The sequence below is a fragment of the Odontesthes bonariensis genome, chromosome 16, assembly GCF_027942865.1.
Source record: "Odontesthes bonariensis isolate fOdoBon6 chromosome 16, fOdoBon6.hap1, whole genome shotgun sequence".
NCBI classification, from domain to species: domain Eukaryota; kingdom Metazoa; phylum Chordata; class Actinopteri; order Atheriniformes; family Atherinopsidae; genus Odontesthes; species Odontesthes bonariensis.
In genome coordinates this window covers 27802558-27818113 of record NC_134521.1, presented here as the reverse complement: position 1 = coordinate 27818113, position 15556 = coordinate 27802558, and the positions used below count along the sequence as shown (strand labels likewise).

Below are 15556 nucleotides of genomic sequence, written 5' to 3'. Positions count from 1 at the left end.
TCTCTGGACTGGCCCTCCGTTCCCATCCTGTCTGCCCACTTTTCTTTACTCGGGACAAGGCCAACACATCAAAGCAAACTCCTTTTATAGGTCACAGTCCTCTCACACGAGGAACGTCGTGGTTGGCGTGTGTATCCCAGGGTTCCCGCACATTCTTTCATATCATTATTTACTCTCGCCCGCTCTTTTTCTTTGTTCGAGCAGCAGCCTCGACACAAGTTTATTTCCGAACATCAAAGAAGAAAAGTGGCAATTTTTTTATTTTTTTTATCTGGACGTGCATGTGGCAGCACAGGGTGTGCACTGCTGGACAAAATCACTTTCACCTTTTTATTCTCTATTCAAGCAGAAACCAGTTGTGTCTAATTACAGTAATAGCTGATTTGGATCACCTGCAGGTTAAGGCCTACATCACAAGATCACTATTCTGGGACAAGTTTAATCCACCTTTGGCCAGAATTCCCCTTAATCCCTGTACTTCCTGAAGACCAACAACAGCGAGGGGAAGATTAGAGGACTTAAAAAATTCATGTTAAGGGAAATGTAAAGTAAAGTGCCACTGCTGGTTCTCATTATATTTTCTTCCTGTCACTTAATCTTCTTTGGTTATCTGTTGCAGTATCTTTATATATATATATATATACACATACATATGTATCTACATAGGAATGATGAAGATATTTTGCAATGATTCTGTCTACAGAAAGAAGTAGTAAATACCATTTATAAGAAATAAACCTTACATTTACACACAATGGCTGCAGGTCAAATTCAGTTCAGTCGTTTAGATATATATATATCTATATAAAAAGATGGAGTGTTTGACTGCTGATGAATCTTATGTAGACTTCCAAATTCTCCGATCAATGAGTAGTTCTAGCTCTAAACAGGCACCAACGGAATGGCTTCACCTGCACTTTGGTTCATAAGGAGCAGCCTCACCAGATGATGTAAAAAATACAACCGACTGAAAATAAAAAAGGTGCAGAACAGCCCAAGATGGATATGTACCCTGCCTTTTTAAAAGAACGCTTATTAAAAGCTATAACATTTAATATGGTGGGGTACAATTACAGGCCTTTGCTGAAAGGCAAAAACTCAATGTTCAAATGTCTCAAATTCGGGTTCAAATCCAAGACTGCCGCACCACTAAGAGCAGAGTTCAACTGCATTTTGTACGGCTGTTCTTACAGAAAATGTTCATCCATCTTGTAAAGGCAACACTTTCCACAACATTCAGCCCTTCTTACCACACCACTGACTTCCAGACAGATATAAAAAGAAGTGTTTCAAATGTATTCTTCCCATCACTTCGTGTTTTTCCCCACTTTACTGGGTCACCTTCTCATGCCGTCCGCCCAGCTGCCCGACACCCCCTCTGATCCTCTCGCTTAGTCACAGCATCATCGCACCAATCACAAACTGAAAGGTGAGCTTTTGTTTTTTTTTGTTTCCTTTATTTTTCACTCCTCCTCCCCAACACCGAAAAGAGACGAGAAAAAGCAGGCAGCAGGAAATTTAATTGGTGGACAGAATTGACAAGGAAACTCCTTGTTACCCAAAGTGGAACTGCAATGACAGCATGTATTAATACTTTTCACAATAATATAGAATTAAAGAGCTGAAAAAAAAGCAAAAAAAGAAGCCTTTTTGATCCTTAACAAACCGGGTGCTGATTATGCCTTTAAACAACGAGATGTCGTTCATGTCATGAACCTCTTGTCACAGTGCTTAGATATGGTTATCTGCCTAACTAAACATTCCCACTAGTTGATGATGCACAGCCAAAATGTCGGCATGATGATACAGTAACCAAGACAGCAGGGTCAGAAAATAAGTAGTCCTGTATAAGAGCGTGTGCAGAACAGAAAACTCGGGGAACGACTGGAATGAAGTGTCGGCGTCTTATTCAAGATGCTACATGTTGCTCGACTTTGGGAGGTTGCTGTTCTAAATCACATCTTCGTTAGCTAAAGAAAAGACCTATGACAGCAGGTGATTTCCAGGTGATCAAATCAATTATAATCATTCACAAAGCATAGCAATCATTGTAAAAAAAACAAACAAACAAAAAAAAAACAGGATGAAACGACTAAAAAAAAATACATGAAGCATGTTGTCTCCTTAACTGATGGCTGAATGTGATAAATGTACATACGGTAGGTGGAATGACTGAAGGAAGACACAACAAGAACTTATTTATACTTTGTCCCGGTGAGATAGCGGCGTTTCCCCGACACCGCTGACACTTTTCACTTCTGACATTCCCATCAGCGTCATAATGGTGTGTAGAAATAAATGTACATAGGGCAGGTGCGGCGGTCTGTTTCGTCTTTTCAAGAAGATGGAGAAAGGGAGAGAAAAAGAGGACATGAGAAAACAAACAGGTGGATTCAGTCAGAGCTCCTCGAGCTGGTCTCTTCACACAGTCTGGAGGTGCACACTGATTAAAGTGATGACACAAAGTAGTTAGCACACGATGAGCAAACAAGGCGCAGAAGCTCCTGGCTTCCCCACAGTTTCTCACCGACAGAATCAGAATCAAATCAGATCAGAATCAGCCCGTGTGCATTCACATTTCTACCGTTTGCCGACATCCGGACAATTTTCTTTAGGCTCAAGTTTCGCTGAATCAGGCAGCAGGTGACAAAAGATGTGACCGCAACCTTAATACGAGTCTTATATGGCATATTATACTGCATGCAGTTTTCCCAACACAACGTTAAAAGCCAAACACGTCCGTCCTGAGCTGAGGGGGTCACCGAGCAGCAGACTTCACCATTAAGCATCATGCAAAGCGGGTCTGTTTTTTCCATTTTGCCAAGACATGCCATGTTGCTTTCCTACGACCAATACATGGGAAGCAGAGAGAAACACCTTTTAGTTGCCGTCACATCTATGGACATTAAATTGAACCGATTCATTAGACACGAACTGTGTCTAATGAATCCTGAGCACGGACACAATATTTAGCTGGCAGACGCAGATGCAGGGTGTTAACACGAAGGTTATGGAAGATTCACACCATGGCAGCATTGGTGGCTTTAGTTTTCAGACGCAGTGCATCCACGTCTGAAAAATAAAGATGCAAATATAAAAAAGGCCAGATCTGAATCCACAGACCAGGCAACAGAATGGTGATCAAAGAATGTTAAAAGAAATGAATCATTGTGCCAAATATACTGCAAAGAGAGCGTGCGAGTGCACCGTGCAGGCAGTGATTAGTGCAGAAGCATTCCACAGAGCTCTTGTTGTAGATGATGTACAATACTTGTTCCCCATTAAAACAATAGTTCACATAACTTCATAAAAGTAGGGGTGGTTTGTCCCTTCAGGAGCCCGATGCTGAGGTCCAGAGAGACTTCTGCGAGCCATTTATTAAGGAAATGAGGAATTAACTTCCAATTGGAAGCCTATTCAAATCAATTTCACTCATATGCAAGATGACAATAAAACAATGGCTTGCAGAAAGATCCTCCTTTAGCAAAACACCACGGTTACACCAGCAGTTGTTTTTATGCGACAAGCATCAACTGAGTGGGGCATGTTTACAGGATTAAATTACAGATTAAAGTCAGATCTCTGTGAAAATCTAAATATGGCGTTGACATAGTAATTTGTGAACTATCGCCTCTTGTGCCCATGCAACCACCTCTAATCACAAAGCTCTCAGAGACAGAATGAAATAAAGCAAACTTACTTCACTCATACCTAAAAAAACAACAACAAAAAAACACAAAGAGAACAAAACAAAGTCAGAATCATCAGCTTCAGTCTTCATGCATCCCTACGGTAAACATTAGCGCCGGCACACACATTTAGACATTGTTCTACTTTATTCACATTATATTACAATCATGAATATGTGACACTCATAGGGGACAGTCTGGCTGTATCGTACAGTCTTCTCATTCCTGAAAATTGCGATTAAGAGCCAAATATTTACGATACAATGACAACTACTGCGGGGTGCTTTCCTTATTGTACAGTTACAAAACAAATGCACAAGTTGAAAGGAGTCACAGAGTTGTCTGTAACGTCATCAACATGTTGTTACGTACAACAGAGGAAACATACTCTAACTCCAAGATAGAGAGTATACGACTTTTGTAATGATATACGGAGTGGGAGAAAGAGGCAAAGAAAGCAGAAAAAGAGAGACAGACTGACAAAAGTCATGAGGGAGGAGAAAGGCAAGAGGCAGTCTGTGTTTACCCCCCCATAGTTTAACCCCCACCTGCCCACCTCCCTCAATAACCCTAGAGTCGTACTTTTCCAGGAATGTAGTTCCGGTCAATGGTTTCCTCCTGCAGAAACATGTGAAGACAGCGCTCGTTCTGGGCCAAAGGGTGACCTGCAATTCTACAGACGCATGTGCACAGAAACACAGACAGACAGACAGAAAACACAAAACATTACACTCTGCTCTTCTCAAATGCTTCTCGTGGAAGCTGGGGAAATGTGATTGTGGATCAGCGAAATGCGGAAGCGCTTTTCATCAGATTAGATTAAGACTTGTGTGGAGCGGCACAGATTTGCATTAACTCTGGTGAATTTGGGAAATTCAGTTAAAGGCCAAGGTAATTTTTTTAGCTAAACAGACCTGCAGAAAAACACAAGAACAGCTTTGATAGACGCCTCGGCAGCTTTAAACCGCATAGCTTCGTGATAGAATAACGCAAATCAGTCTCTTATTCAGCCCTGTGGCTCTTTGGTCAGCATGCCAACATAATTCCAGGTCCAAACTTTACACACTAACACAATTTAAGAGACAAACATGCTTGTTTTCTTTTCGAGAGTGCTGAGCCGGCTGACCTGTTGATGAACTGCTCAAGGCCCGATCGCCGCTCCTCAATGAAGGACTCTTCAAAAAGGCCCTCGTCCCCGCGGAATGGCAACTGTCTCTTCAGGGCTTTGCCTGGCAGAGGTGGTACTACAATCTGAACATGAAAGGGGTCGACACAAACAAAAGGATACAGAATTTTAAAAAAAAAAGGATTTTATTAAAGGACTAAAAGGCCAAAAAAGCAGACATTTCCACCAAAGCTCAAAAGAATTAATCAGAGTGCACCACGAGAGATAGATTTTCCCTTGCTCTCTTTACCAAGAAAACAACACTTAAAGTATCACAATAAATGGTTTCATTTGTCCACCTCTCAGGATCGGATCGCTCCTTAAAAGATCAGCCTGAAACATGTCATTACTGCTCACTCACCTTACTGTCTCTTTCCAGCTCATTCTTTAGCCACTCAAAGTCACTGTATCTTCTCCTCACACAGGAATCCTTCAATTTGAAAATGGGAAGGTTTGTCTACACAGAGAAGGGGAAAAAAACACGAGATCAGATCTGCGATAAGATCAGCATGCTACCTGGTGCTGCCACATCATTTTCTTCGTTCCTTATTGGGAGGACAACTGGTTCATGTTCGCAGCGCTTCAGTGCATTGTGAGAACCTCCAAGTTCAGAGAGGTCGGAGCCATGTAAATGTCACCTGTTAGCTCACATTTCGTTCAGAAATCTTTCAAACTACGTTCACGACCCATTCTACGCATCCAGAAATAACTTCACCAGGCTTCTGAGAAGTAAACGAAGCAGACGAGTCAGCAGCTAAAGTTTGTGTTTGTTTATAGTTTTTAATATGTCATGTGCTTATCAGGAATACAACCAAATTCTGGTTTCAGCTGGTATCGATCGATTCATTTGTTTGGTTATAGCCCTGTGTTTTTTAAGTCCTGACAGAACATGTGACCCTTTGAATGACTTTCCAGTGACTACCAGGTGCAGATGCACAGCCAGTGGGATGTAATAAAATGCATTGATTACCAGTGCAGGCTGTCATGACTTTGTGTTTAATTTGCTTATATCAACAGTGCTTGAACACCAGAAAATGGATCTATGACAGTTTGGCTTAAAGAAATTATTCAAGTGGTGGGAACAGTGAAGTGTCACACCAGTAAATTAAGAAAGACACTCCTGGGAAGTTGCTATTACGCAATGATTGTGTCTGTACAGTGTCAGCATCAACTTTCCGAGAAAACAGTCTTAAAAATGTGCTTCGTCAGAGATTTTCTATCTCTCACTTTCAGAGATTTTCAGAGGAAGTTACATTTACAATGCTACTTCGGCTACTGCAGATATAACTCGTGGTCTATCGATACAACAATAACAAAGCCCTTTAATAATTAACAGATTGATTCTGTTTCACCTCCAATTTGATCTTTTTCATGTAAAACAGCGTTTTCATGCCTGACATTTTCTTATATTTTTTCACGTTTAACACGGTCAAAACAAATAAAAGTTAGTTACCTGTGGTTTATTTAACATCGTTACTTAGGTACTTAAGGTAATCAGACAATGTTTAAATGTGTCTTTTTGCTGACAGTACTATCAAGTGTCCACCTGTGTTAGCGGTTAGCTTCTCGGTGTTTGCTTGAACTTCTTCGTCTTCCTTTTCAAAGAAGCCGTTTCACCGAAATGAATTCAAGCTAGGCAAATAAATATCAGTGACTTTAAAAGACTCTTAACTACGTTAACTCTACTCGAGTGGACTGGCTTGAAATTTAAAGTCTGCTCCCATAATTCACATTCAAGAAAGTTCTACTAACCAGCCCTGCATAAATCACTCAGAAACCAAAAAAAGAAAACAGGCCGCTGCCAATCCTCGGCTCTTGAGTTTTACTCCCGCGCCATCTTAAGCCGCTGTAGGCGCCTAATGTCGACGTCACAGCCGCTTCTACCTTGACTTCAACGTAGTGGCTAAACATGCTATCTGGCTAGCAACAACACTGTAATGACCAGTTAGCTTAGCGGATAAAACTCATTCTGCAACAAGGTATTTTAATGAACGGTTCAACACTTACCCTCATGCGAACCTCGTAAGTTGTGTAACGGGTCCGTCCAACTCCAACGATCTGTGGATTGTAAACGTCTATTTCGAGAAAATTGCTTGGGGGGCCGTAAGCATCCGTCAGGTCCTGGGGCTTGGAATTCAACCGGCGAGTGTCAGCAACCACAGGATCTGTCATTTTGTCGGACTGTGATTTTTGAATGACCAACGGATAATTAACGTCAAACCAACTAAGTACACAGTGAAGTCTTAGATCTCATCTGAAGACATCAATTGGCTGCGATAGCTGATCGGTTCAGCTGGGGAAGTAGCTCTGTTCTTGCGGGGGCCAGCCGCCCTGCGCCCTACCCTTCTTGAATCTGGAAAATACGTTGACTCTGTTCCGTACTGTGCGGGACACTCTGCACTCCCCCTAACGGACAACGAGATAACTGCACGGGACAGGCTGGACTAATATTAGCCGCTGCAGTTGAATGCAGGTTCAGATGAGAAGGCTTCCCTGGTTTTATGCCCAAAATAATCCCAGAGAGGAGGCACAGCCAGATCAAGATGTAAAATTACCACAAATATTAGTAGAATAACACAAATGGGGCACAAAGTAATTGAACAGAGACAAACCAACCACAAAAACAAACAAAAAAAAAGACTTTCAAAAATGAAATTGTTTTGGTCCCAACTGCCCTCACCCCACGCCCCATCTGAATGAGACATAAAATGAGCGAGATGGGATAAAAACCATCAATGAAATACATAAAACAGACAGTAATAACTTGAAATGATACATCATCTGCAAGAAGAGGGACAAACTGACTGTCATAGCCAATCTGAATGCTTCAAGGTTTGGCGTCTTCTCTTGTCTCGTGTCTTAGACAAGCCTGTGACTCAGAGGCCTGTTGTGTTGTGAAATTAATCTGATTGAACTTTGATTATGGAAATAGACCAATTTATTAAAGAAAAATGGAAAAAGCAACTCTACAGCAAACATTGCACAGCTGGATCAGCAATGATATTCACAGAAAAAGGACACTAACACCAAAGGTAGAAGATGGTTACAGAAACATTCAAACGAACCAAACAGGTAGAAACAGATTATGATGTTGGGATAGAATAATTGCATAATATGTATAAGTATTAATATCATAACATGATAAACATCATTATATAGGTATTACATTGTTGTATTGCATTCTATGAAGACAGGTAGTTTTTCATGGTTTTACCAATGCAAAATAAAACACTCAGGTGTTCTGATAAGCCATTAAGTCAACAGTTAAAAATAGAAATTTCGGTCCAGTCTTCTCTGGTAATCCTAAAGACCAGAGTCACCATGTAGGAGGAATACGACACGTAATTAAAGGTTATATAGCTTTAGCAAACCCATTGGCACAAAAATAGAACTTTGTTTATGTCTATAGGTGTTTGTTTTTTTTTGTTCCCATCAGTATTTTACTCGATTTTCCTTCAAGACATTGGTGAATGACTCTTTTAACAAGCTCAAAGTTTAGAAGTTACAAGCTTTTGATACCTGATGCCTAATTGGAAGGAATTATAGCTAACATACTATAATATATAATACTATAACATAGAACATATAATACTACGTGAATACCAAAGAAAGAAAAGAAACATACTGTCACTTTAACACTACAGTATTTGGTTAAAAATATTTGGATACAACAAGCTATCATAATCAATAACTGTAGTTATTACAATGTTACAAAACAAAATAATCATTTTTTTGAAGATACGCTGGTTAAATATATAAAAAGTGTACACACTGGTGAACAACTGACCTTTCCTGTCAAGGGGACATTTTACTCAAAGTTCATCAAGTTATCAATAACAGGCCTGCTTTAGACCCCCAACACAGAGGGTGACACATCTAAAATCTACACTTTAAAGCCATAGTTTTAATCTACCCTCATTGGACATAAAAAAAAAAAAAAAAGGCACTGTTGCCTAGAATGGATTCATACATCCTCTCTTTGTATCACAAAATGCCATTTACAATTGAAAGTATTACACCACTTACACAGTTCAAATAATACACTTGCAGGAATATATATCGAACTATCAGTCCAACACGTTTACAGCGCCACCAAGGCCCAGCCAGTCTTAGTCTTAGCCGGTCTATTCGTTTTGGGAAAGGCATTTTTGAGGTCCCTATCGTAATAGTGAGATAGAATAATAGTACCTTCCCACACATCTCTCTTTGGGGCTGCCCCTGCAAAGGTCACAGCTTTCTTTCACAAGCAAGGCCTCACATTCTGCTTCATTACTGGCTAAGAGGGTTACGCCTCTTCATCTTTTAACCACTGGTTAAATGTCTTGCGTCACTGATACATATTTTTAGAGGTTTTTTTTAAATCCTTTTTTTTTTTTTTTTAATGTGACTGTGACCAAAAAACATGCAACAGATTCATTAGCTCTTTGGCGGTCCTTATTATGTTGCTTTTATCTGCACTCACCTCAAATGACTGATTAAAATAAGTTTTGTTTATTTCAGATAAACATGAAAAACGTTTGGTGTATGATTGAGTTGAATTAAGCAGAACACTGATAAAGTGAGAAAGCTAAGGTAGAACTAATGTCAGCAGTGGCTTCAGAAAATTCCTAAAATGATGATTTTAACCTTTGAAATCTGTACCCACTCTAATTCTCTTTTTAACTCGTTGCTTTCAAATATTTCAAATATCTTGGTTCTTCCCAACTGGAACTTTGACCACAGGTCGTTAACATGTTTCCTATCCTCCCAGTTGAGTTGGATAAGTGTTAGGATATGAAAGTCTGGATCATTTAGTTTAGACCAACCCAATTCTGACTTAAACAGTGATCTGCTGTTTCTCTTCAGGTGAGGCTGTGGAGGAGGTAAAGGGCACAGACAGATCCTCTGGTTCATTCACAGCGATGGAGACGGAGCAATCGGTTTGGTTGGTGGCAACAGAAAGGCCGGAGCTGTCCGAGCTCTCGCTCTCAGACCGGGAGACGTACGTGTACTCGCGCACGGGGCAGGCTCGCTCATTGTAGTTAGCTTTGAAACCCTCTTTCAGGCCTTTGGAGAATTGAAACTTTTGAGAAAAAGGGGAAAGAAAAGATTATCAATCACCTCATGAGATTGTTCGTCACTAAGTGGACCAAAGAGGAATTTTATTTTTGTTGTACTTGTAGTTTTTAGCCGTGATTCATTTCGCTGCTTCCCCTCTTCGGTCTAAAGTCTCAGTTTGGCAGCTGCTGACACTGAGACTCCTCAACAACTGCCGAACTGATGACGTTGCATTTGTCATTCAGAGTTTCCAGATAACATGAGCCACTGACTTTGTGATCGTTTGAGCTCTATTCTTGAGCCAACCATGAAGTTCACACATTTTGAATGAAATCTATCAACGGAACGGATTGTCAGGAAAATGTGGTGCAGACATTCTTTCGCTCCTATTTAGGTTAACTTGTAAACACTTGAGAGATCCCAAACTTCAGTATCAAGACAAAAAAATTGGGCAAAATAGAGCAAAATCAAGCAACCCTTGCATGTGAACACGCTAAACTAAGATTTAGCATCAGTGTCGGTGTGAGCCTGTCAGCATGATGCTGATACTATCATCCCAGTCTCACAGAGCTGCTTGCCTGGCTAGTTGTCTATAAAATGACAAATACATACAAATCTTTTGTGCGACTGGAGAACTCTGCAAGAAAGCTCCGGATGCTACTAACCTCAAAGTCATGAGAGCTCAGGGATGGCTTGGGGACCACAGGGATGAGGATGATTCTGAGCCTGTACGGGAGACAGAGACATTTTCCCTTCAGATAATCACACCAACAAGAGCTTTCTCTCCTCACCTCTGTTGTTAAGTTAGCTTGTGTTTTGGAAGGGATGACGTGACTTTTGGTTGTCTTCGTGCTCCAGCTCTTGACCTCACTCTTTGCACAAATTATCAAACTGAAACTTTTAACTGTGAGTTGATAAATTATGTTCTCACTAAAGTGAGGGATGGCAGAAATAACACACAAAAAGACAAGACACACAAGAAAAGTGACAGAAAATAAAGAAAAGATTTTAAAAAATTGATGTCAATACCCAAAACCATGATGGTACCCACCTTTCATTGTGCAGTAACATGGTAACCAGGAGGATGAGGGTGATGCCACCAACCACATATAGCACTGGTGTCCACACGGGCATTGAATCCTTTATTTGATCTGTGTCTGCGAGAGATAAAAGGAGAAATCTTTTTGTAGATATGTAAATATTTCAGGAAACTTCTGAACCTTTTACACAGCAGTCTTACCTGTGCCATTGTTGGATCCCCACACCACAGGTTGGCTCCAGTCGCTCCAGAATATGGACTTTCCACAGGAGCTGCTCACTCTGCTCCGCACTTGCAGCTCATATCTGGAGGTGCTTGAGGGTAGGTTGATGCAGTATTTCTGCTTCCCAGTGAAAACTGGGGAGGTCTGGAAAGTAAAGCAGAGTTAAGATAAGAAAAAAAGACAAATATGAATAGAAGGACAAGAGATTGATGCAATTATACTTTTTTTTCTCTTTTTTTACAGACCTCCCAATTCGAGCTTTTTGTTCTGTAGCGAACTTCACTCTCCACACAATTTTGAAAAGTCTGGTTCCAGTAAAACCACAGGTTAAAGTCAGATCCATTTTGGACAGTCAGGTTGTTTGGTGGATTTAACTTGACTGGTGACAACACAGACATTTAGTGACAGGAAATTAGATAATTGCATACTTTTATACTTCTTTTTAAATGTCAAAATAGCAGCATTGTTCATCCTTAGTAAAAGATTCTAACTGTAAGTTAGATGATAAAATCTGTCTCGTGTCAAGTCAAATCAAATCATCTTTCCTTCGTTAAGTTCTTCATTACTTGAATGGTACAGCATAATGTTGCATTCCACTCAGGTAAAGGTGCATACCTCTTGATTTGAGGTCATGCTCCTTTTCAAACTTCTCATTGCCGTGTGTCAGTACAGTATAAAATGTGTTGAATCTTTGGGCTTTTGTGTAGGGCTGGTTACATCCAGTGTTCATGCTGTTCTCTGACAGGTAGTCAGTGCAGTTCCTGACAGGATTACCGCTGAACCTGCAAATAAATCATTATCCTGTTACTCACACAAACCAAGCTATGCCCCTTATCAGGCGCACATATGAATTGATAATCTCATAATCTGCAGCGGGAGTATTGGTTATTGGGAGTTGCCAAACAGGTAACAAAGACCACATTTCCTTTTAATCCCTCAACCTTTATTCTAGTTATGACACACTCTTTTTCTTAATAAAACCGTGGGTTGATGTTCATGCAGAAACCACTGAAAAGCACACAAGTAATGACATCATCAACCACAAAGCATGCACAGCCAATCAGAGTCAAGCAGTTATCTTATGTTGAGAAAAAGAAATCCCAGGATACAGAACCAAGCAGGGACCCGTCAGGCCCCTGCCAGACATCAGTATTTTGTAATTAGAAACAGATGACAGTATGGAATCAGTTGTCTGGTTAAAGTTATGCTACTGCTGTTGTGATCAGTTACTTACCAGCTGGAGAAGGTGTAATTGACCTCTGGAGTCCCCTGCCCTTTCCAGGAACAGGAAACATATTCCAGATGTACCACCAAACACTCCACATCTGTCAGAAACACAGGAGAGAACGGTATCAAACAAACAGATAGTTGTGCTTGCAGATATAAAACAGAAGGGACTGCAGCTCTTTGCAATGTCCCTCAAATTACTGAAAATTGTCCACCCTCTTAATAACAACATTAATCCTATATTTATATGGATGATATTTTTTCCTATTAACAAACACTTTTCAAAATTTCAAAATAGAGACCACAGAGATTAAACCCACAGAAACAAAACTGTGTCTATTTGTATGTCTGCAAAATGTCTTCACATGGAAACAGTTGCCCGTGGGCCTGAAAAATTTGACTGTGCAAAAATAAATGAAGACAGGAATACCATCAGCCAACTTAAAATCAGTGGAGACGCATTAATCATGGACTATGAAATAACAAGCTATAATTCCACTAATCCCAGCCCTCCACAGACTAAGCTACAACCAAGGCCAAGTGTTTCAGTGAGCTAAAAAGAAATAAGTCCTGACAATGCAGCACAGATGTGGGAGTGTTGTGATCTGGGCTGCATTTGTGTTTGAGGAGATGACATTTATGACACCACAAATGCCTGTGAATACTCCAAAATACAAGCTGTCAAGGAGGACATTTTACCAAAGAGGAATATAATGATGACCGAAAGCACACCCCCAGCCAAACTGAACAGAGATGGGAAAAAAATTCAAGCTCGGATGTGGGCAGGTACATTGCCACACTTGAATCCAGTAGAACGTTTTTGGGGTTTGACAGGTAGAGCGACACAAGTCCACTGGAAAAGGGCGGATGGGGGAAAAAAAGAGTTGTGACATACGTGTACCACAAGAAAAAAGGTGGATATTCGAAGCACTGAAAAGTAAAATATTAAATTTCAGTTAGAGTGGTGTCCGGACTTTTTGTCGCGCTCAGTTCTTACTGAAAGTGTCCCTGAAATAGTAAATGTAAATGTCTGGTTAACTTCCACGTAAACTTCAAAGGAAACTAATTGCTTGTAACGTGAAGTGATGCAGTATATTTTGGTGTTTGAATTCTATCAAACACTATAAGGACCTTAACTAATGGCAGAGAGCAACGCTGTCATCACACACACATGCACACATCAAAGGGAGAAGTGACGTGACAGGGAATTTACAAAAATAAAAAAAATACACAGAACTGAGGAACTAAGGCTCGGTCGTGAACTGGTTGATTTAGTTTTAGAACGATGATGAGTAAGACCTGATCATATCTCAGGCATTTTGTGTCCCCTCCCCTGCCAAATGTTGCTTTTAGTTTTTAGGAAACGTATAGTTGAAATCATACAAAATTCAATCATTTGTATGTAATGTAGATAGTAAAGTATACATTCAAAAAAGAACTGGTACTGACAGAAGCTTCAGATCATTATGATTTAATGTGCCAAAAGTCATTCAGCAGATCTAATGACAGTCCATCACACATCCAAACTGAATATAAAATACATCTTTAATATCTTATAAAGCTTATGATTTAGAGATTTGGATAGAAAGCGCTTAAATGCTCTTACCAGGCGTTTTTTTGGCCAGCACATGTCCTGTCAGACAGACAAACAGAAGCAGTCGAGTCGGCATCATGGCGCAGAGAAACAGGATGCGTTCAGCATGGGCGCAGGTCGAATTGTTTGACTGACTGTCGCTGTGCTGCACATATGACCACGTCACCAGCGTGGGTTTCGCTTCCTGTTAACAGAAACGTATGAAATGATGGCAAAGAAATAGTCGGCTCATTTAAATGACCAGTGTTTAATCTCCTGAACTTGAGATGTTATTACTTCTACACATTTACACTTAAAAACATTGTCTGAACAACATTAAAGATCTGAGATGTTACATGTTGATCCCAGCTGGTTGCTCCCTCCCCTCTGTTTTCTCCTTTAAGTCAGGATGGAATAGACAGGACTTCCTTTCAACACATCATAAAACAGATTCATGATTCAACTGTCAAATTTATTGAATATTTGGAAAAATGCTTTGTTATTTATTTCAAAAATTCAAAGCAGGATAAAAATGTTGAACATTGCAGGTTGCCTTGTGTGTGTGTGTGTGCATCATGTGATCTCTACCATGTCACTTTCCGTCTGTGCCACTTAAAACTGAATTTTGTGGGTTTCCTGTCACAGGAAGCCATTTCAAAAAGAGAGTTAGAGAGACTGCATAGTTATATCTGAAGTGGGGCCTTTAATGTGCTGCGGTATATCATCCGTGCATCACAACAAACGGACACATTGTGAAGTCTTTACTGATGATTAAAGACTCTCTGACCACCTCTGTTTTCATAAACAGCACTAAAATAATCTGGTTCAACATAATATTTATGTATAATTCTTTGTTAAAGTAAGCTAAAGAATATACACTTTATTGGTGTGTTTTGGATTTGTTGAACATCAGCGAATGTGAGCTCCTCTATGAAAGCAGAGGTTCTGTCAGTATTCAGGTGTGTGTTAACACGATGCTGAGGAGGAAAGACATCAGCAATGATCTTAGAGAAGCAATTGTTGCTGCCCATCAATCTGGGAGGAGTTAGTAATGGTACCTTTAAAAAAAACTTAATTGAAATGAATCAATCTACAACAAGAGAGATTATTCGTAAGTGCAAAACTTTAGTACAGTCGCCAGTCTTCCCAGGAATGAAAGTCCGAGCAAGTTCACTCAAAGGACAGTCTGCGCAATGCTCAGAGAAGCTGCAAAACACCTAAAAGCTACATCTCAGACTCTACAGGCCTCAGTTACTGTGTTAAACGTTACAGTTTCTGACAATACACTGAGTGAGTATGGCATGTGTTTAAAGCGTTGCCAGGAGAAAGCCTCTTCCCTCTGAAAAGAAAGAACATGGTGGCACAACTCAGCTTGCATCTGAACAATCCAAAACACTTCTGGAACAATGTTCTTTGGACAGATGAATTAATGAATCCAGAGTGTCCCATTTGATGGAAATCAAACTCAGCAAGAAAGCACAAACATCTCATACCAGCTGTCAAGCACGGTGGTGGAGGGCTGATGATGTGGGCTTGTTCTGCAGCCACAGGACCTGGGCACCTTGCAGTCATTCAGTCAACCACAAACTCCTCAATCTTCTCA

General features: G+C 40.3%; 2 protein-coding genes across 3 annotated transcripts; both read right to left on the bottom strand.

The window, feature by feature from the left end:
* Positions 1-1503: 1503 nt before the first annotated feature.
* On the bottom strand, positions 1504-7226 carry snx12 (sorting nexin 12). Of its 2 annotated transcripts, XM_075486749.1 has the most exons (5): positions 6862-7226; positions 5216-5311; positions 4816-4940; positions 4272-4362; positions 1504-3711 (listed from the first exon to the last, which is right to left on the bottom strand). In XM_075486749.1, the coding sequence occupies exons 1-5, from the start codon at positions 7024-7026 to the stop codon at positions 3706-3708; spliced, it is 483 nt and encodes a 160-aa protein (XP_075342864.1). In that variant the 5' UTR covers positions 7027-7226; the 3' UTR covers positions 1504-3705. The 2 variants fall into 2 exon arrangements, with proteins under 2 accessions (XP_075342864.1, XP_075342863.1); XM_075486748.1 differs by lacking the exon at positions 1504-3711 and having other exon boundaries at positions 4234-4362.
* Positions 7227-7769: 543 nt separating this feature from the next.
* On the bottom strand, positions 7770-14100 carry LOC142401350 (cytokine receptor common subunit gamma-like). The gene is made up of 8 exons (XM_075486747.1): positions 13987-14100; positions 12388-12478; positions 11769-11935; positions 11399-11532; positions 11132-11297; positions 10943-11048; positions 10557-10617; positions 7770-9916 (listed from the first exon to the last, which is right to left on the bottom strand). The coding sequence occupies exons 1-8, from the start codon at positions 14051-14053 to the stop codon at positions 9671-9673; spliced, it is 1038 nt and encodes a 345-aa protein (XP_075342862.1). The 5' UTR covers positions 14054-14100; the 3' UTR covers positions 7770-9670.
* Between the last annotated feature and the right edge of the window lie 1456 nt (positions 14101-15556).

Coding starts and splice junctions, on each gene's coding strand:
- snx12 (XM_075486748.1), bottom strand. CDS start 7,026: ATGACAGATCCTGTGGTTGCTGACACTCGCCGGTTGAATTCCAAGCCC. Junction 5,312..6,861: donor CTTACGAGGTTCGCATGAGG/GTAAGTGTTGAA, acceptor TTCTCTGTGTAG/ACAAACCTTCCCATTTTCAA. Junction 4,363..4,815: donor CTTGAGCAGTTCATCAACAG/GTCAGCCGGCTC, acceptor ATGCGTCTGTAG/AATTGCAGGTCACCCTTTGG.
- LOC142401350 (XM_075486747.1), bottom strand. CDS start 14,053: ATGATGCCGACTCGACTGCTTCTGTTTGTCTGTCTGACAGGACATGTG. Junction 11,936..12,387: donor AATTACACCTTCTCCAGCTG/GTAAGTAACTGA, acceptor ATTTATTTGCAG/GTTCAGCGGTAATCCTGTCA. Junction 10,618..10,942: donor ATGTTACTGCACAATGAAAG/GTGGGTACCATC, acceptor TCTCCCGTACAG/GCTCAGAATCATCCTCATCC.